This window comes from Dermacentor andersoni, chromosome 1 (genome assembly GCF_023375885.2).
Source record: "Dermacentor andersoni chromosome 1, qqDerAnde1_hic_scaffold, whole genome shotgun sequence".
NCBI lineage: Eukaryota > Metazoa > Arthropoda > Arachnida > Ixodida > Ixodidae > Dermacentor > Dermacentor andersoni.
The window spans coordinates 204,712,376-204,734,207 of NC_092814.1; the positions used below are offsets into that span (position 1 = coordinate 204,712,376).

General features: G+C 44.8%; 1 protein-coding gene across 1 annotated transcript; it reads left to right on the top strand.

The window, feature by feature from the left end:
• The first annotated feature begins 3,937 nt into the window (after positions 1–3,937).
• On the top strand, positions 3,938–21,249 carry LOC126547391 (nose resistant to fluoxetine protein 6-like). Its single transcript, XM_050195376.3, has 5 exons — positions 3,938–4,326; positions 8,356–8,476; positions 15,334–15,523; positions 18,898–19,040; positions 20,065–21,249. Exons 1-5 carry the CDS (start codon positions 4,103–4,105, stop codon positions 20,278–20,280), a joined length of 894 nt encoding a protein of 297 aa, XP_050051333.2. The 5' UTR covers positions 3,938–4,102; the 3' UTR covers positions 20,281–21,249.
• The last annotated feature ends 583 nt before the right edge of the window (positions 21,250–21,832 follow it).

Genomic DNA, 21,832 nt, shown 5'->3' on the forward strand with positions numbered 1-21,832 from the left:
TCACCCATTTCCTTGAACAGAACAAAATGCTTGATCCCTATCAGTGTGGCTTCAGGGAAGGGCACTCCACAACTGATCACCTTGTACGTATTGAAGCAAACATCCGTGACGCATTTGTACACAAACAGTTTTTCCTATCCATATTCCTCGATATGGAGAAGGCATACGACACAACGTGGCGATACGGGATCTTGAGAGACTTGGCAGAAATGGGCATTCATGGTAATATGCTAAACCTCATAGAAAGCTATTTGTCCAATCGCACATTCCGTGTAAAAGTTGGCAATGTACTGTCACGTCCTTTTACACAAGAAACTGGTGTACCCCAGGGAGGCGTGCTTAGCTGCACGCTCTTTATAGTGAAGATGAACACGCTTCGTGCTTCACTACCTCCGGCCATTTTTTACTCTATCTATGTGGACGACATTCAAATAGCTTTTAAATCCTGTAACCTCGCAGTGTGCGAGAGACAGGTACAGCATGGCCTGAACAAAGTGTCAACGTGGGCAGACAGGAATGGATTTAGGATCAATCCTAACAAAAGCTCCTGTGTTCTTTTTACAAGAAAGAGAGGACTTATCCCAGATCCTTGCATAGGACTGCGTGGACAACAGATACCTGTAAACAAAGAACACAAATTCCTAGGTATTATACTTGACAATAGACTCACTTTCGTCGCACACATTAAACAACTCAAAGAAAAGTGTCTGAAAACAATGAACCTAATGAAACTTCTAGCCCAGACTACGTGGGGTAGTGACAGGAAGTGCCTAATGAATCTGTATAAGAGCCTCATCCGGTCACGATTAGATTATGGCGCCGTGGTATATAACTCTGCCGCGCCAAGCGCGCTAAAGATGCTAGACCCAGTTCACCATCTAGGCATCCGTTTAGCCACGGGCGCTTTCAGAACAAGCCCGGTTGAAAGTTTATATGCCGAATCAAATGAATGGTCTCTCCACCTACAGAGATCATACAACAGCTTTAGATATTTCCTTAAAGTACGCTCAAATCCTGAACATCCATGTTTTGATACCGTTACCGACATGACGTGCGCTACACTTCTCAGCAATCGCCCCTCTATAAGACAGCCTTTCTCGCTGCGTGTGAAGGAGCTTAGCAATGAAATGCATGTCCCACTCCTTGAGCATCGCTTAATGCACACAATCAAGCTCTTACCTCCTTGGGAGTGGCAGGTGATAAAATGGGACATATCCTTTATAAATGTTACAAAGCACGCTCCTGAGGACGACATCAGAATGCATTTCCTAGAACTTCAGTACAAACACTCCTGCGCAGATTTCTACACAGACGCTTCAAAGTCAAATCCCGGGGTATCCTGTGCAGCCGTCGGCCCATCCTTCTCGGAATCCGATGTACTACATCCGGAAACAAGCATCTTTACGGCCGAGGCCTACGCATTACTCTCTGCCGTGAAGCACATAAGAAGATCAAAACTTTCAAAAGCAGCGATCTATACAGACTCTCTAAGCGTCGTAAAGGCCTTAATATCACCCTACAAACATAAAAATCCCGTATTCAATGAACTGTATTCGGTATTATGTAAAGCGTACTCATCTAACCAGAATATCATAATATGCTGGGTCCCTGGCCATAGGGGAATCGAAGGTAACGTTCTCGCGGACGAGATGGCCACGTCTATCACATCGCAAGTTGTTAACCCTACCGCTGATGTGCCTGTCACAGATCTGAGGCCTTTCTTACGAAATAAACTGCGAAATCACTGGAAGTGCACGTGGGACGCGCAAACAAATAACAAACTGCACGTCATAAAGCCCCAGTTAGGTTTTTGGCCCTCCCCAACGAAATGTCGGCGAACAGATGTCCTATTCTGTCGCCTCAGAATAGGACACACATTTGGGACCCATCATTTTCTACTAACTGGAAGTGAACCTCCAACCTGTGGTAGATGCGGTGAGAGGCTGACCGTCCTCCATGTCCTCTTGGAGTGTCGGAAAGCCGAACCTGAAAGAATGAAACATTTTCCGCTTGCATACCGTAATTACATCCCTCTACACCCGGCTATGTTTATTGGCAAGGAACCGCTTTTTAACACCAAGGCAGTCCTCGACTTCTTAAAGGATGTAGTTCTACACGTTATAAGCCCATTAAATTCGTAGAGCATCCTCGCTCCAGAGGATGCCGCTGCGATAATTGTTTTGAATAGTACATGCCTCCAGGCCCTTGTGCTTCAAGGGCTCTAAGGAGGTAGTAGTACTCTAGCATTTCTTATGATCTAATATATTTTACCTATCGCATCATTCTTTTTATATGCATCTATATGTTCACAGTACAAGTCATACGTCATCGCCATAATTTTATTACACATATTTTACGCACTTTAGAGCGTATATTTTAAGGCCCCTTTACAGCCACGTCACACCAATTTCATAGTAATCACAGTTACACTGCACACCCACTACCACAGACATGGCGCTCTTTGGCCACACCTGGCCCTTGCGCCATAAAACCCCATACATCATCATCATCATTGGCGCAAGCTTGCGTCCAGGGAGAGAGAGAGAGAGTATAGTTGAAGGAGAAAGCCGGTGTGCAGCACGTACGACGGCTAGACAGGAGCACGCGAGCGTGCACTTGAGCCCTGCCGCACACTGCTGCGCGTAGCGGCGTCGGCAGCGTAGCGTAAATACCGCGGCGACCGCGGGGTGCCGCAGCGAACCCTCTCGGGTATAACTCCGTAGGCGGGGCAACGCCTCTCTACCGCTATCGGCGCTGCACCGCTCCTTCGGAATGGAGGACGTTGAGGGTGAATGCAAAAAGGTAAACATTGTGCTCCTTGTATCTATACTCTTACTAGGTCCTTCTAAAAATTATTTCGGTAATATATTCCCTGTAGATACCATACTAATTACAAGGCGTCTTTGAGGTTCAAAGTAAGGTGGTTCAGGGCCCCTTAATTTTGTTGTGGTATTGACCTCAAAAGCAAGACAAGGGAAATCTGAAAAAAAAAAAAGACTACTGGCGCCGTTGACACTTGCACGGAAATTACGTAAAGATAGAGTATAAACATGCACTTCAGTTGGCATTTTGCAGAATTCCGATAACCCTGTGCGTATATTGGCATTCCCCCAGAATCGTGAAGGATAGGTCTGCGTGCGAGCGCAGGACGCGCCTTCAATTGTTGTAGACCGCGCGCGCTCTGCTACAGGTCTCATTGAGTTTGTTGTGGTGTACTGACCTAGAAATCACGTGCTCACCGCATACCATGGTTCTGCGAACGCAAGCTTGGTATCCCGCAACGGGATAGGTGGAATACATTGGCATGCTTCCGTGCTTGCACGATGAATTCGACTATGACTACTACGGCCTTGACTGCAGCAGCTACAACTTTTGCAGAATCTTCCGTCATTCTGTAATCTATCAGAGCGAACTATGCACGAAAAAGAGGAAAGCAAATCAAGAAGCGCAGCATGCTGCGATTTCTTAATTCGGTACTGGTACAGGGAGTAATCCCGCGCGGTTATCTATAGTACGGCTGAAGTGGCCTTGCAAGTGCTAGAGTATTCGGCCATACTATCGCGTCAAGTGGTTGCAGCCACGGTTGCCAGGCATATCATTCTTCACTTTAGAAAAGAGACATGGCTGCTGCTGATTGCACGACTTCATATAGGCACGCGACGTTCAGCTCATTACGACGAGGCTGTAGCTCATTAGCGAGAAAAATGGATAACTGTGTGCGCTACAGACATTCCTTTGAGCTGCACTAAACTATTACAATAAGTATGAAATACGTTCGGGCAGTTAGAACTGCCACAAACCGACCAAGTTCACAGGTGAAGTTGGTGCATTGAACATAGTATTGCATTTTTCCCACTAATGTGTACCTTATGAACGGAACTGCACACGTAACACCCTACTTGCATAACGGCATATGGCTATGATAGGCATGTTGAATTGCAGTGAAGGAGCGCTGGAGAAATAGCACCAAACATAAACGCACTTGGCGAGGCAAGGTAAGCGACAATTATAGAGTCTGTCTGTGTCCGTCCCTCAAAATGACTGCCGGGAACCAGCGCCGTCTCACAGTCGCACAGGGTAGTTGGTTTTATGCAAGTTACTTATGCTCTTGCGATCAAGAAATTCTTGTGTAACGTGCGTCAAGTCGACTCTCCAAGATCACATGCTTTTTCTGCAAACTGACAACAGTGCTGCACATCGCAGCCGGAAAACACTGGCCATAGGAGCATTTGCCCTGCTGTCTCTGTGTGGATACGTCATTGGAGCGTGGGCACTGGTGTCTTCTGATGCGCTACCGTTCATGGTATTTCCTGGACAAACACCTGAGTGAGTATAACAGAAACATGGGCCTATAAAAGGCGAGTTTGAACCTATTGCCCTAGAAACTCTGCACCGACTGCATTTAGCGTGATTATTGCGCGTGCAGGGGCGAGCAGTAAAGCGATTGGGGCTTGCGTACTGGGAAATCCGGTGTTTTATCGCTCATACGTGCGAGGGATATCTCTCGGTGTGCTGGAATGGAAGCTTCCCGCAATCCCTCCATAATTACAAGCCATAACGAAGTCAGCGGCTTGCAGTCACTGGCAACCAGTTTCTCAAAGTTTACGAAAGATTCCTGGCCCGACTAACCTTCAAAGGTGTTCTATAATAGTTAAATTCATTGTCCTGAATGTGTTTGCTTACCCTGACACGGGTAGCATTGATAGTAGCAGCAGTCAGTTCATCGTAGATTCTACACCAATCCTCCATTTGTGGCACACTCACATGCAGGCATGTCATCACCATGACGAAAAAAATGGCAGCGTGGCTACGAGCACACATGTTGCGAGTACAGAGACGTGTCGAACTCCTGTCACACTTTCTTGCAGCCTTCACTGCTTGTGCCCATCACCTACGCGTACACCACCTATGCCACATTGTTGCGCATGCTCCCGTGGCATTGAACGCTGAACCGCTGACAAACAACGTTCTTGGAATATACCCTCCCAGCATAGACATGTCATCATGTTCATCATCATCATCATCAGCCTGGTTACGCCCACTGCAGGGCAAAGGCCTCTCCCATACTTCTCCAACTGCCCCGGTCATGTACTAATTGTGGCCATGTCGACCCTCCAAACTTCCTAATCTCATCTGCCCACCTAACTTTCTGTCGCCCCGTGCTACGCTTCCCTTCCCTCGGAATCCAGTCCGTAACCCTTAATGACCATCGGTTATCTTCCCTCCTCATTACATGTCCTGCCCATGGCCATTTCTTTTTCTTGATTTCAACTAAGATGTCATTAACGCGCGTTTGTTCCCTCGCCCAATCTGCTCTTTTCTTATCCCTTAATGTTACACCTATCATTCTTCTTTCCATAGCTCGTTGCGTCGTCCTCAATTTAAGTAGAACCCTTTTCGTAAGCCTCCAGGTTTCTGCCCCGTACGTGAGTACTGGTAAGACACAGCTGTTATAAACTTTTCTCTTGAGGGATAATGGCAACCTGCTGTTCATGATCTCAGAATGCCTGCCAAACGCACCACAGCCCGTTCTTATTCTTCTGATTATTTCACTCTCATGATCCGGATCAGCAGTCACTACCTGTCCTAAGTAGATGTATTCCCTTACCACTTCCATTGCCTCGCTACCTATCGTAAACTGCATAGACATGTACTTTCACCAATTTATTCTAAGCCCGTATACAGTCGCAAAGGTTCAAGCAGAAATGCTGAGCATACATGCAGACTCGTACACGTTACAGAAAAAAGTAATCGATTGCAATTACACTTACCTCATTAAAAAACGTAATTCATTACATTGACCAATTAGTTCCAGACGAATGTAACTGAGCAAATAGTAAAAAGGAATAAATTGATTTTATGTTACTTTCCTTGAAACCTTTATTAACGTTGCACCAATAAAGTAAATAGAATTAGCTGGGTTGGCTTTTTTAGCAATTCCTTTGCAGCCCATCACACGTTGTTTACATTCTCTAACAATTGCTTTTCAAAAATTGTATCGTTCATCTTTTCTTGTTTTCTTGTGCGGACATCAAGCAACGATGAAAACTCGCTCTTTAGTTTTTTGTATTTATGTTATTGAGATAAAAATAAACAGTGGAGTTATTGACGCCATTTGCTAGCGATGGTAACCCCTTTTGACTTGTTTAATAACATAGAATAAAAAAATAATTGCATTAGCTGATACCTAAATAAAACAGAAGAACATGTAACAGTCCTAAGGACACAAGTCTATATCGGAAAGTTCTCATTGTAACAAAGACCGCGAATGTCTCACTCGGTGTGCACGCTGCCTAGGTGTTGCGGCAAGCATCGAGGACCAAAAATAATAGGAGAAAGTGCTGAATGTAACTCTCACGCTTTCATCATGGTTATTCCCGTACTTTTGCGATTTGCGAGGAACCACGCCAACGAAAGCGTGAAAGCTACGTTTCAACCGCTTTCACTAGAGTATTAAATTTACTGCTCACCACTCTCTTAGTGAGATCAATTTCCTCGACACGACGGTGTACATAGAAAATGGAAAACTGAGGACGACATTTTACTGGAAGCTTACGGGTAGCCAGCAATATTTAGACTACAATGGTCATCACCTGCGACATCACCCGCGATGCAAGCGAGGAAGTTTTGTTGGACAAGCGAAACGGATAAGAAGAATCTGCAGTGAAGACAGCGGTTATATACACCACCTAAATAACCATAAAGCAACGCTAGCAGAAAGAAACTATCCACAAGTTCCTTTCGACAAGGCTTATGACGCCGCATCAAGATTGGACAGGCAGTCGGAATTAGGTGGAGGGTCAGTCGGAATGAGCAAATAAACAGCCTGCACCAGAATCTGAGAAACCACCAGCCTTTACAACAAAACATTCTAGTGCACTCCCGAACATAAACAGCATCCTACGAAAATACCACCCAATATTATCAAGTTACGAGTGTCTGAGAAAAGCGTTCCCTGTGGTACCAAGGGTGACCTATGTCCGTAACAGAAACATTAGAGACATGTTAGTGCACGTAAAAGTCAGCCAACATCATTCTCCCGTAATACAAGCATGTTGTCGCCCCAGGTGCAAAACCGGCAGGCACCTCAAAAGGGACATTAAAATTAAAAGCACCACAAATAGTTATACACACGAAGTGAAAAGTAGCTTTACTTGCACTAGTGCCGATGTAATTTATGCCCTGTAAAAATATTTAGACCCTCAAGGGTGTTTTCTTGTCGCACGGGTAACACTCCTACCATTAGGGCCTTACAAAAATTTATAGAGGACGATACGAAGCTCCAACTAGACGTGCGATGACAGAAGACGTAGTTCAAAACAATGTAATCATTCTGACAGGCTTAGGCGCACAGAAATATCCGACAGGAGAATTTCACAGGGAGGTCATTTAAGGTGCCTTACAACTTTGTAATTGACATGTTCGCGATTCAAACAATAATCAAAAGGTTTCCTAATTAAAAGCGTATAATCAATTAATACTTCGTGATGAAAAATGTACTGGTTGTAAGTACACGCGACTGCCGCTACTATGCAGTCGGCACGATTTTCCTAGAGCTCTTGGATTTTTTTTTTTTAATCTTGGTCCAAGGTAACTGGGACACACGGTATACTGTGCCGAGGAAAGCAGACGTCGCCTTACAGAAAGACAAATCCACTTGTCGAAACGTTGGCTCCCACTTTTACCTTGTTCTCGATTTGCTCATCGTCTTGCATTTCCATCTTCTGCCTTCCCCGTGTCTTCCCTGCTATAAAGAAACAGCACGTGTACAACAAGTGAGCCAAACCGTAAAACAGAACAGGACTGGAGGAGCACGTCGTACACGACGGACGTAACTGACGAACGACTAATAACGTTCGGTCAGTCGAAGATGTTCGTGAAGAAGGGAAGCGTTCACTTAAGAAGTTGTGTTAGTAGTAATGGTTCCCAAATAAGGACGGGGTGCGACCAAAATGCGGGAAGTACTGGTTTCCAGAGACAACTAAACCTTGAGGAAGGGCACTGTACGTTTGTAAGCACATGCAGTGTAGTTTAGGCGTGACTTAGTCAAAGCGCAACGAAAGTATTCGCGTTTTGCAGTAAGTTTCGTGTATAACAAAGAACGCGTCATTAACTTAAATCAATTCGCACGTATTCCACGAGTTGGAAGAGGGTTTTTTTTTTTGCAAGGGGACACGCAGATGACGATATTTCTGCATACATATATCTTTTTATGGTGTATAAATTTAAGAACAACCACTTTCAGGCTTTGTGTACCCCGTCAAATGAACTGTCACAGAGCGCCAGCGTTATTTCCTGTTTCGTGATTATTATTTACCCATTCGTTACTTGGTTCGTTACTTGGCTTTCTTACAGGATTACAATCGAGACCGCCCATCTATACTACATTCTACCTTTCTGCCACGCGATGTCTTACTTCAGCGGCTGCATAACTTTCCTCGTCATGGAAGACTTCAGGTACCGCAAAATTACAAAGGTATGTTTCGGCCAGAGGATTTAGCCTTTCATACGCAAAAAAAAAAATGTTCACGCTGTTTGATGATATGTTATACCCAAATGTTCAGACACCTGCTAAGGTGTTTTTGTAATTTTGTGCAACTTCCCATTCATATTCATTTGAAGCACAGGACTATTTGTTTCTCTTTCACGTTCGCGTTTCAAGTTCATGTGTACTGGCAATCACTGATTGTGTTGAATTTCATGCATCCTGGATATTATTCCGAACTATTAAAGCGAAGCTTTTGCTGCTGCGGCGCCGCCGTCTTGCACACCGCGTCGGGAGGTGGTTTAAAGCACATGGCAGGAGTGCGGGAGAAGACATAGGCGACGTCAGAAAGCATGCGTCATAAAGAGCGTGGCCACAATGACCTCTGGAGTTCCCTGGCCGCCGCCAAAATGCTCTCTCCCCGCAAAAGCATCGCCTAAGCTGCAGTGCTTTCCTTTGTGCTCGCACGCAACAGTGCGGAGAGGGAGTAGAGAGAGGAGAAAAGACTGGGTAGAGCCGGATGTCCAACACACTCAGTCACCGACGCAGTCGCGAAACGAGTGAATAACATACCACTCTTCCCTCGTGGCAGCTTGCCCACACGGCACAGGAGAAGGCCAATGGGACGTCAGAAAGCATTCTTCTTTGGGGTCTCTTTGGTAAATGAAATGCTACTACTAACAGTTCAGCACTATATATGAGTTATTTAGGGTATGGTGCGGTACTTCAGAAAAAATGAAGACCATGCAAATTTGCCTTTCGGAGAATTGGCGCAGTGCGTGCAGACGCAAAGCTGCATTGAAGCATCGCAGCGTCATGACGACACTACTCAAGCGGCCGCACAGCAAATGAACACTTCTCTGCCGGAGTGTTTTTGCATTTAGACAGTGGCAAAAAAAGCGGGCACGTCCTGTGCTACCGGGGCTTAGCAGAGAGACGAGAACTAGGAGTCGGATTCCTGATTAATAAGAACATAGCTGGTAACATACAGGAATTCTATAGCATTAACGAGAGGGTGGCATGTCTTGTTGTGAAACTTAATAAGAGGTACAAAATGAAGGTTGTACCGGTCTACGCCCCTACATCTAGTCATGATGACCAGGAAGTCGAAAGCTTCTATGAAGACGTGGAATCGGCGATGGGTAAAGTCAAAACAAAATACAGTATACTGATGGGCGACTTCAATGCCAGGGTAGGCAAGAAGCAGGCCGGAGACAAATCAGTGGGGGAATATGGCATAGGCTCTAGGAATAGCAGAGGAGAGTTATTAGTAGAGTTTGCAGAACAGAATAATATGCGGATAATGAATACCTTTTTCCGCAAGTGGGTTAGCCGAAAGTGGACGTGGAGGAGCCCGAATGGTGAGACTAGAAATGAAATCGACTTCATACTCTGCGCGAACCCTGGCATCATACAAGATGTAGACGTGCTCGGCAAGGTGCGCTGCAGTGACCATAGGATGGTAAGAACTCGAATTAGCCTTGACTTGAGGAGGGAACGGAAGAAACTGGTACATAAGAAGCCAATCAATGAGTTAGCGGTAAGAGGGAAACTAGAGGAATTCCGGATCAAGCTACAGGACAGGTATTCGGCTTTAACCCAGGAAGAGGACCATAGTGTTGAAGCAATGAACGACAATATTATGGGCATCATTAAGGAGTGCGCAATAGAAGTAGGTGGTAACGCCGTTAAACAGGAAACCAGTAAGCTATCGCAGGAGACGAAACATCTCATCAAGAAATGCCAATGTATGAAAGCCTCTAACCCTACAGCTAGAATAGAACTGGCAGAACTTTCTAAGTTAATCAACAAGCGTAAGACAACGGACATAAGGAACTATAATATGGATAGAATTGAACAGGCTCTCAGGAACGGAGGAAGCCTAAAAGCAGTGAAGAAAAAACTAGGAATAGGCAAGAATCAGATGTGTGCGTTAAGAGACAAAGCCGGCAATATCGTTACTAATATGGACGAGATAGTTCAAGTGGCTGAGGAGTTTTATAGAGATTTATACAGTACCAGTAACATCCACGACGATAAGGTGAGAGAGAATAGGCTAGAGGAACTTGAAATCCCACAAGTAACACCGGAAGAGGTAAAGAACGCCTTGGGAGCTATGCAAAGGGGAAAGGCAGCTGGGGAGGAACAGGTAACAGCAGATTTGTTGAAGGATGGTGGGAACACTGTCCTAGAAAGATTGGCCGCCCTATATACACAATGCCTCATGACGTCGAACGTACCGGAATCTTGGAAGAACGCTAACATAATCCTAATCCATAAGAAAGGGGACGCCAAAGACATGAAAAATTATAGACCGATCAGCTTACTGTCCGTTGCCTACAAAGTATTTACTAAGGTAATCGCAAATAGAATCAGGAATACCTTAGATTTCTGTCAACCAAAGGACCAGGCAGGATTCCGTAAAGGCTACTCAACAATAGACCATATTCACACTATCAATCAGGTGATAGAGAAATGCGCGGAATATAATCAACCCTTATATATAGCCTTCATTGATTACGAAAAAGCATTTGATTCAGTCGAAACCTCAGCAGTCATGAAGGCACTACGGAATCAGGGTGTAGATAAGCTATATGTAAAGATACTGGAAGATATCTATAGCGGTTCCACAGCCACCGTAATCCTCCACAAAGAAAGCAACAAAATCCCAATAAAAAAAGGCGTCAGACAGGGAGATACGATATCTCCAATGCTATTCACAGCATGTTTACAGGAGGTATTCAGAGACCTGGAGTGGGAAGAATTGGGGATAAAAGTTGATGGAGAATACCTTAGCAACTTGCGATTCGCTGATGATATTGCCTTGCTTAGTAACTCAAGGGACCAATTGCAATGCATGCTCACTGACCTGGAGAGGCAAAGCAGAAGGGTGGGTCTAAAAATGAATCTGCAGAAAACTAAAGTAATGTTTACCAGTCTCGGAAGAGAACAGCAGTTTACGATAGGTAGCGAGGCACTGGAAGTGGTAAGGGAATACATCTATTTAGGGCAGGTAGTGACCACGGATCCGGATCATGAGACTGAAATAACCAGAAGAATAAGAATGGGCTGGGGTGCGTTTGGCAGGCATTCTAAAATCATGAACAGGAGGTTGCCACTATCCCTCAAGAGGAAAGTGTATAACAGCTGTGTCTTACCAGTACTCACCTACGGGGCAGAAACCTGGAGGCTTACGAAAAGGGTTCTGCTGAAATTGAGGACGACGCAACGAGCTATGGAAAGAAGAATGATAGGTGTAACGTTAAGGGATAAGAAAAGAGCAGATTGGGTGAGGGAACAAACGCGGGTAAATGACATCTTACTTGAAATCAAGAAAAAGAAATGTGCATGGGCCGGACATGTAATGAGGAGGGAAGATAACCGATGGTCATTAAGGGTTACGGACTGGATTCCAAGGGAAGGGAAGCGTAGTAGGGGGCGGCAGAAAGTTAGGTGGGCGGATGACATTAAGACGTTTGCAGGGACAACATGGCCACAATTAGTACATGAGCGGGGTAGTTGGAGAAGTATGGGAGAGGCCTTTGCCCTGCAGTGGGCGTACCTAGGCTGATGATGATGATAATGATGATGATGATGATGAAAACGCAAAAAGCTCGCATACATTGATTTAGGTACACGTTACAGAGCCCCATGTGGTGAAAATTAATTCGGAGGCCCCCATTGCGGTGTATGTGATAATCATATGATGGTTTTGGTACGTAAAGTACCATAATTAAAGAATTTAAACACTTCTGGCCACTTCAGTCAATGACTGGGCTAAACATTTTCGCAGGCTATGAACAAAGGCCCGCAACAACGCCTCAATCAAACATGTCTTGCTGTGTCCCCTTGTCCACAATGTGGATAAACAAGTGATTCCCCCAAGAGCAACATCACCTCACTGCTATTGCATTGCACTAGGCGCCCCAAACCTTAATCACTCGCCATAACAGCACCTATATTACTGTAAATTAATTCAAACGCTACAGAGAGCTTTGCTTACACCGATTCACACAGTGAGTGAGATCTGCATCGTTTTTACGAAATGTTTTGCATATAGAAAAACAACTATGACACAAGTTGAAGAAGCCGCTTTGGTGTAGCGTTTGTTTCATTTCATCGACTGCAACATTTTTTTACATACTCGAAAATCTATTGTCGTGTATTTTAGTGTGACATTAACTTTGAAAGATCCATCTACACCCTGAATTATCGATACTACAATTGTTCGCTCACTCATTATCGTTATATCAAAGACGTTAGGTGACCTTCCTGTGCACATCGTTGCGCAGATGTGCCTATGTCAAAATGTAGACACGGGACCAGAAAGGCGCGTACCAATGTTGCTATGAAAAAACGAGTTCCCTATTCTGAAAGAAATGGACAGAAGAAAATTTGACTCACAAAGCGGATGCTGAAATTATCGGGCGTCGACGATGCCGTCGCCGAACGCCTTCCAGTCACACTATGGGAGCTATGAAGAACACTTCTATTTCCATCGTATTGCCAGCCCTACCAACACTGTGCGCCGTCGAAATTGAGGGCATGTCGGGGACAAAAGCCGGAATGCCTAATTAAGCAAAGCCTTACTAACTGTCTTATTCCCTTGTATACACGCAGCGCACGCGAAGATTTGGGGATAACAATTACTCTAAAAACTCCCCATGCCATGGACCATTGTTGATGCAGAATGTCGTTTGAAAAAAATTGTTTTCCATGCAGCGTATAAAAGTTTAGGCTGCCTGCCCCTTCCTTTTTTCCAGAAAGGCTAGTTTATCTGTTGTCAGGTGAGCGCCAGCAGCATAAAAGTGCACATGACCCTGTAATTATGTTTACCTTCGGTGTTTTTCCTAAAATGTGGCTTTAGAAGAATGCTGACTTTCGGAGAGCAGCCAAAAATTACATGTACCAAGCATCTGTCAGCGGCTGTCAGAAGGATAAGTTGAGCTATTCGGTGTGCCTTGCAGTGATAGCGACTGTTAAAATACATTGTGATAGAGTTCCACTTGGTACATAAATGTGACAGCGGAACTCAGAAGTTTCTACAAATACCTATCCCCACCAGTCTCCAAATACCCCTGTCTTGTGCCAGCTGACACCATCTTGGGGTTGCAAATTATCTTGTTTCAACACACCACTTAGTACTTTGCCATCCCCGACTGCACTGCCCTTCCCTTGGCAGCCATTCGGCAACTCTAATAGACCCCTGGGTATCTGCCCTGCGCATTACGTGACCCGCCTAACTTAATTTTACAGCGAAGCTATGAAGGGCTACTTTCCCCACTATCGTGTCCGCGTGTAGGAAAAATCCCGAAGATAGTGCAATGCCGCGGCGAAGGTACAGTTCGTCATTAAGGGGCACACATATACGGCTTCTGTGGTCATCCTTCTTGACAGAGTGGAAGGGCGTTGAGTTTTTTCCTCAAAAAGTCAACTCGAATAATGTCTACGGCAGTTTTCTCTCTAATCCACACAGCTGTCTTCCTGTTTCTTAACCTTACGCCTATCATTTTCCGTTCTATCGCTCTTTGCACGGTCCTTAACTTCTTCCTAAGCTTCTTCGTTAACCACCAGGTTTCTACCCCATATGTTAGTACTGGTAGGTTTCGATTATTATGCACATTCTTTTCAAGCACAGCGTCAAGCTGCCGGTAATGTCTACCGCATGCACTCCGTCTTTTTTTTTTATTATGGTATAAATTTCCTTGTCATAACCAGGGTCCCCTGTCAAAAAAAATCTCAATGTAGCCATCCCCCGATGAATGTCGGCATTATTTCGATTACAATTGAAGCAATCTAACGACATACTGTATTGCCAAGTTCTTCACTTCTGTGGAACTGTCTTCCAGATTCCGTTACAGACGTCTTCACTTATCTGTAGTTCAACATTCTTCGCTCAATACACTCTCTGGTCCAATTCTCATTTTTTCTCCACACTCGGCTGTTTTTGATGCCGATTTTCTCACTTCTCTGTACCGGACTTCTTATATTCTGCAGTCTACTTTTCTACTTCTGGGCTGTTCTGCTTTTATCTCCGGGCGCCTACCTAGTGGCACGTATCCATACTGGAGGAGCCAAGAATGTTCACATACCTAGTGTCACATGCCCAGGTGCACATATCCAGTGGACCATGGGGTTTACTTCCGCAAATACCTTTACCTCCGCAATGGCACAACTTGTCTATACCGAAGTTGTCTATTTGGGCAAATACCCAGTGTCTCAAGTATGTGTGAAACAGGTTATATAAGGATCTACCGAAAAGTGCGTGACGTTCCCAAAGAAAGCTGATCGCGTTAATTTGCCTAGATAAAAGCACTCTTGCACAGATTCTAGGAGCTGGTAGCCAATCCTCATTTTTCGTTCTCTCGTCAGGGTACTGAGCATTACTGATTACGTTTACTGATATTGTTCTCCAAGCCTACTTTTACCCCTTGTCCGCTAACATCCTTAATACTTATTCACAGTTTAACAACTTGAATACTTCGTTTACGGATGCAGTGAATAGTGTTGCCCAACCCCTTTCTTCGTCGGCATTTTCCCGCTTTTCCCATGGAAAATAAAAGGTAGCTATGGAATCTTAATACACATTAATAAGATATCCACGTGTGCTTCCTGTACTTCCGCGATGTCTCATGACTGCTGGTACGTCCACTGAATAAAACGCCTTCTGGTAACCTATGAAAGTAATATACAGGGAGTTTGTTGCAGATATTACAGTTACTTGTTAGATGCCATGGATGTTAATCACTGTGTAATACTCCTTCCTGAAGCCAGCAGACGTTATGGGTTTAGTAAAGTCCAGGGAAACAATAAAGTGATTCTTAACATATTTTAACTTACTCATGCAGGTCATGCAGGTGGCCGGCTGGTGCATAGCTGCGAGCTGTGGACTTTGCTGCGTCTTCATGAAGCTCGCCTGGTACAAGAGTCCGAATCCTACCTCAAAAGCAGGAACATTGATCGTCGCATTCTCTGACCGCGCCATGTGGTCACTTTTTCTCGCTTGGATCACTCTCACGTGCTCCTCAGGCCGAGGCGGTTAGTCTGCTTACTTCTAAATAGAGGTGTGGCATGGGAACACATTTTCTTCTGAGCCACGTTTCCAGTGTGACACAAAGATGTGCAGAAATGTGTGGAGCCTATTTCAGAGCTTCTTTGTTGCATTCCGAACACGTGAAGTTCTCGTCTGTCGCAGGTTATCAATACTGTGCGTTCGTCACCGTATTAAATCATTGAAAGACCGAAACCGTATACGCTGGGTCACTTAGTTTGTTGCATTAAGCTTAGAGACCAAAACCGCGTTCCTCGCCTACACTTCCTTAGCTTGGATGTTTCTATTGGCTTAAATTTTGTCACGTGGTAGTGACGTTAAAGAACACAGTAGCAATACTGTGAAAGATAAACTAACTTTTATTGGGCGAACCTGTGCCCACAAAAACAGGCTATACTTATAGCACAACGATAGCGGCGAACACAGTCGGCGATCGTCGAAAAAATGATCAGCGGGTCAAGCGCATCGGCTTTTATACAGCAGTCGTCGAATCTTCCAGAGCAATCGCTGGGACCCGCGCGTCTTCCAGAAAGTTCTACACTATTCGCGTCGCGCATACATGCAATCAGATCATGCAAGGTTCGGTGACAGACAGCGGATGGAACCATCGATAACATTCCAGAAACTTCCGATACATGCAGGTGCGTCATGCTCTGTGCGATAACATTTGTTAGGCGGTGACAAGCGGTCACCCGTAAAAGATAAACAAGTACACGTGTCAGTATCTATAGTTTCCTCTTTACAGCTCGAGGTTCGTTAAGCGGATTTAAAAGTGATATAAACGAACAGAAGCATCATTTCTTGGTAACGTAGCCATTCTTCGGTATTTTCACTGATACTTCCTGTGAGCTTTTGTCCGCAAAAGTATTAGCTGCAATATTCCATGAGCATGAGACGATACAGCATGAGAATAAAAATTCCGACAGAGTCTATCACATAATTAATGTCGACGTTAATTCGGTTAGCACTGAAGCAATGTAACAACACACCGTACTTTTGCCGCCAAGACGCGTCATGTATGAGGCATGTATGCATTCAGGTATGCATTCAGTTATGAGCGTCCCCCTTGTATCGAGGCGGTGGGTTGCGCCACCAAGCTGTTGTTATTCTATTGCCTAATGTGGTACCCATGTTAAAAAAGAAAAAAAGGAAAAGAAAGAAAACCCAAGATGAATTCTCATAAACAAAGTTCCTGAACCCCTATTGTGAACTTTGTTTTTGAACGCCTCCGTTGTTCGTCGTTTCTCCACTTTTATACCACCAATCTTCCAAACGTCTCTTACTAATCTCTATTGTGGACATGTTTTTTTTTCCACTGCTCTCGCTGAACCCAATGGCTTCAGGAGGCCAGTGGTGCCTAAATCGATCGCTGGGCAGACGTCTTCACATTCTAATAAAACACGCTCCGTCGTTCCCCTAGCTTTACGGCAGCAAGCACATCCTTCTTCTTCCTTATATCTCCCTTATAGGTGCGTGTTCTAAGGCATCCCGATCTCTCTTCAAAAAGTAATGAGCTCCCCTTTGTGCTATCACAGATTGTTTCCTTCCTGATTTCGTTTTTTCTTCTTAAGTAGTTACTCATGGCAGGTTTCTTTTCCATTGCCGCCGCCCATGAGATCATTTCAGCCTCTCTTACTTTTCGCTTGACGTTCTTTGTTGCTGTGTTGCCCACCCTACAGGGCGCATACTTGCTGGTAAGCTTCCTAGTTCTTTTCCTCCACTGTGAATCAATGTTTTTTTCTGTACAGATGCCTTAACACTCTCCCATCCCATTTACTTCCTTCCATATTCCTCAGTCGTTCTTCATAATCAATTTTACTGTGAGATTCCCTCACTTCAATCTAGTCCAGTCCATATCACCCTGCACAGCAACATTTGTAGTCTTCCCGTGAGCGCCCAATGTGAGGCGTCCCACTGACCTTTGATTCCCATCGAGTCCTGATTGTACCCCTGATTTAAAGCAAACAACCGCATTTCCAAAAGTCCTGGAACCATTACACCTTTTCACATACCTCGGAGCACCTCTTACCTATTGTATCCCCATAACGCTCTGTGCTTCATTATGGCTGCATTTCTCTTCCATTCACTGTTATTGTTTTTTCCTGTGTTTCCATATATCTATTGCCTTCGTTTAACCATATACCAAGGTATTTATATTCTCCTACCCGAGGTATTTCCTGGCACTTTATTGCCACTGTCAGTTCACTGTTTTCATTGAATACCATAACACCTGATTTTCTAACGCAAATTTCAAACCTAAATTATCGCCTTCCTGTGCACAGATATTAGCCAGACGTTGCAAATCACTTTGCTTGTTAGCTAGCAACACAATGTCGTCCGCATAAAATAAACCTGGAAGCTGCTGCTCTACTAGTGTACCCGCCTGTTTGTATGAGAGATGAAACCCGATATTACTTCCTTCTAGCGCCCTCCCCATCCTCACCATGTATATCATAAACAGCAGTGGCGCACCGTCCGCCACGCACTGTGCGCCATCTGGCGGCCCCGCTGCCAAGCCCGAGCGTGGCGCGTGCGTGAATGTATATTTGGATACGATTGTCCGATTATATATGACGCGAGTTTGACTCCGTCCGGCACCGAAACATATTTAATGACTTTTGTTTGTCATTGAAGAGCGGCATACACCCAGTGGTGCATAACCAGTGACCCAATTTGGTGTCAAAGAGGTTCACTGGAGAGTGGCACATACCCAGTGAAGAAAGTTGGTGCGATTGTTCGTTTCAGACTCTGCTCCTTCAACAGATCAGCCTGCTGTTGTACCCATTAAACCATGGATTAGTCAGTGAACCGAGCTGACGGGAAAATGGCTAGATATACTGAAAGGCAGGTAGTCGTGAAGTTTCTAAAGAATCCTAATCGCATTAAAAGAACCAGATTTCTTCAACGCTTGCATATTGGTCGTCAATGCGGCTAAGTCCACCAGTAATTTCAGCTCTAGTAATCCACTTCAACCGTATACAAGTCGTGTCTGCAATTACATCCAGTGCTGTCTTAGGAGCCAGGAAAGCTAACAAAGAATCGGCAAAGTTTCACTGCGAAAAAGATAGTGGAGTGCTAATACAAATTTATCTAAGTTTGCCTGAGAGAGGTTCATTGAAGAGCGGCGCATATACCAGATGACACATACCTGGTGACCCAAGGAAAACGGTTAGCCAGACACACAGGCATTTAGTCCGCTTACAGTGCGTGAAGTTTGCAAAAAATGCTAATCGCATTAAATCAACAGGTTTATTCAACGCGTGTATATGAGTGGTCGATGCGGCTTCTACATACTTAAGAAGTTGTTGGGGCAGCCTACTTAGTGGGGCTTCTTTATACAGTCGGTAAATACAACTTGCAGGCTTTGTGGGTCAGTTCCTGTCCTGGAATCTTTTCGTGCCTCTTAGCAAGCTCTCATTTGGCGTCTACCTCATCCACCGGCCATTCATCGAGCTTCTGCTACACTCTTCCAGGGAGCGTCTCTCCTGGTCGGATTTCAACCAGGTAAACACCAGTCACTGTGCTGCATGATTTAGTTACCTATAGCTGGATGGACCAAAGAAAAACATTGCTCGCAGTCGGCAAAATATATAAGTCGTTCCGGTACAATTATTTATCTGTCCACAATGTTTTGTTGCGAGGACTAGGTATACCAAACTCATAACAGTTACCGGAGTACGACGATGCCCTTGTTAAAAAGTTCTACTTTATTGGCTGCTGTCTAAACGTGAATAATTTCCTGCTGTTAAATGGTACCTTTTGGTCGGTTGTTAATCTCAGACATTGAGTTGTTTCGCGTCGAATTCTTGCGCAAAATTTTTTTCTGTTTTGTACAGATATCTGGTGATCAAGTTTGTAGTAACGTGGGTTCTCCTATCAAATGTAACCACTTTAGAGATTTCAAGTGGTTTCTTGGCATACCGGCGAGTGTTGTCATCTACACCATTGCTTAGATGTATGTGCTCACAAATCACGCTGTCAGCCATTCACTGACAGAGCAGTTTTGTCTGTTTTTTTTTTTCAGCTGGAAACGTTCTCTCATTGCGAGAATAGCTGGTGCAGCCGTCCGTCCAATCTAAGAAGGCCTCGTGCCACTGGGGTATATTCTTCAGCATATCGTGCAGACGTCTGGTTGTCGTCAACGCCCCGTACGCGTCGCAATCGTGCTCTCCTAGCGTGGCAGCGCTTTTAAATAATAAATGCGCGATGTGATGCAGAGATGCACAGTGACTTCACGACTCTGAAGACCAAATTTGGTGGTACAGCATTTTGAGTTTGTATTTAGGCAGCACGACCCAGTTAGTGTCCAATTTTATTTTCGGTTATGAAATTCTGCACTGAATACGTATACCCGATGCGATATCCTTCGATCGGCTGCGTCATTACGTCTGCAGCAGTGGTAAACATTCCTGCATGGGTTATTGATCCCATAAAAATTTTCCTGTAATCTTTGACGAATAGGAGACCTATGTTCTACATATATTAAATCAGAAATCGGTGCTCCCCCCCCCCCCTTTTTTTTTTGCAGGTTACAATGCTGTTCTCAGTGCTTGATTGGAGCTTCATCCTGTCCTACTTTTCGTACCTGGCCTGCGAGGCACCGACAGCAGTACTGGACAAGCTTGTTTTTAACAGGCTCACGGGACGTGGAAAAGCTCGGAAACAGAAGCAGCCAAACGAACTGAAGGAATGCAGCGTGCGGTCAGAGAAGAAAATGGACGACATCATATCCTCGCGGTGCTAGCACTTTTTTTTTTTCACTGTGCCCGCCGATGTACCTGGACTTGCTCATATTGTGCACACCTAAACTTTGGAGGCGCAGACACTCGAGTAAACAGTAACTGTGATACATCCACTTCCCCGTCGGTTTCGTGTGTACCCGAGGGTGGCTCACTGATGTGATATCTGCATGCGTCAACGATTAATTACCTGTGAAACACTTCTGTTGACATTATGGTCATCGGTTCGTGGTCAGCAATTCGGCTCCAGTCGGACATTCAGTCAGCGCCGCGATGCAATGACAGGCGGACGTCAGCGATGGTCATGTACCACATGACGCTATGTCTACAAAGAACTCAGCTTGCGCCATGCGAGCTAGGCGGAGCTCACACGTTTACTGCTTTAAAATCTTTAGCAGGCTATAAAACGAAGTGTCACAAAACTCCGCTACTGTTCCCAGTGCACTGGTTTTGATGCTGCTGAGCAGGGTTTAATATTGTATTAGTGGTCTACAGCCTGCCTATGCACCAATGGAGCGCGATATATTTCTCTGTTACCGGAGTTTTTTTTCTGCCGTGCACCATTGGTATTCCGACACGACTGAAGATAAAATAAGAGGCGATTCTACGGCGCCTTCGTCTTGCGGTCCCACTCACCCCTAACGTTGTGGTAAGATTGCGTCAACGATCTTAATATTCCGAGGAACAGGCAAAAAATACTTGCCTATCCAATCTGTCATGGCGCACAAGAATCATTCCACGTAGCCCACCTACTTTGAGGTTCTCCTTGAACAAAATACATCAGAAGAAGACGCCTTCCTCGACCGCACGTCTCGCCTAGTGATCTGCACAGCTTCCGAGCGTAGATGTATGGTCTTCACCATAACTGGTTCCTCCCCGTCATTGCGAAATCTGGCGTGGGTTCCATGTTGTAGGAGATGGAGCCTATAGAAAGTCCTGTGGCCGATATTAGAATAAAGACGTTTTGTTTCTACCATCGTCACCTCCTTTGGAACCAGCCGCCATTAGATCAGCGCATACAACTGAAGAACGAAACTGTGATTGTTCTATTTTGGCATCATCTGCTCTATGTACGCAAACTAAATCCCGCCAATAATTCCACATCTAGTAATTCACTCCACCGGTACAAGGCGTGCCGCGTTTTAGATTCACTGCTGTCTTAGAATCCAGTAGAGGCAACAAAGATTTTGCTAGGTCTCGTTACAAAAAAGATAGGGGAGTGCTAATACAAAATATAAGTTTTTTCCCTTTCATAGCATGAAACGTGTGCCGTATCACGTAGAAGCAGAAAGCCGTGGCGAAATGAGTAAATTAAATTATGGATACTGAATCCCGAAATAACTTAAAAGATAGGTTGGTTAACGATATTGGAGGAAAACTGAAGAATGCAATAAGTTGCATTGTAGCTAAAATTTAACTGCTTGGCGCTGTATTTTGTACAGATTCTTGTCATTTGTATCGCTCGTCCTATTGTATCTGTCCTATTCATTTTGCACGCTCCAGTTCATTTTATTTGTACGGATCCTTTTCATTTTGATCATCTCTCCTGTCTAGAGG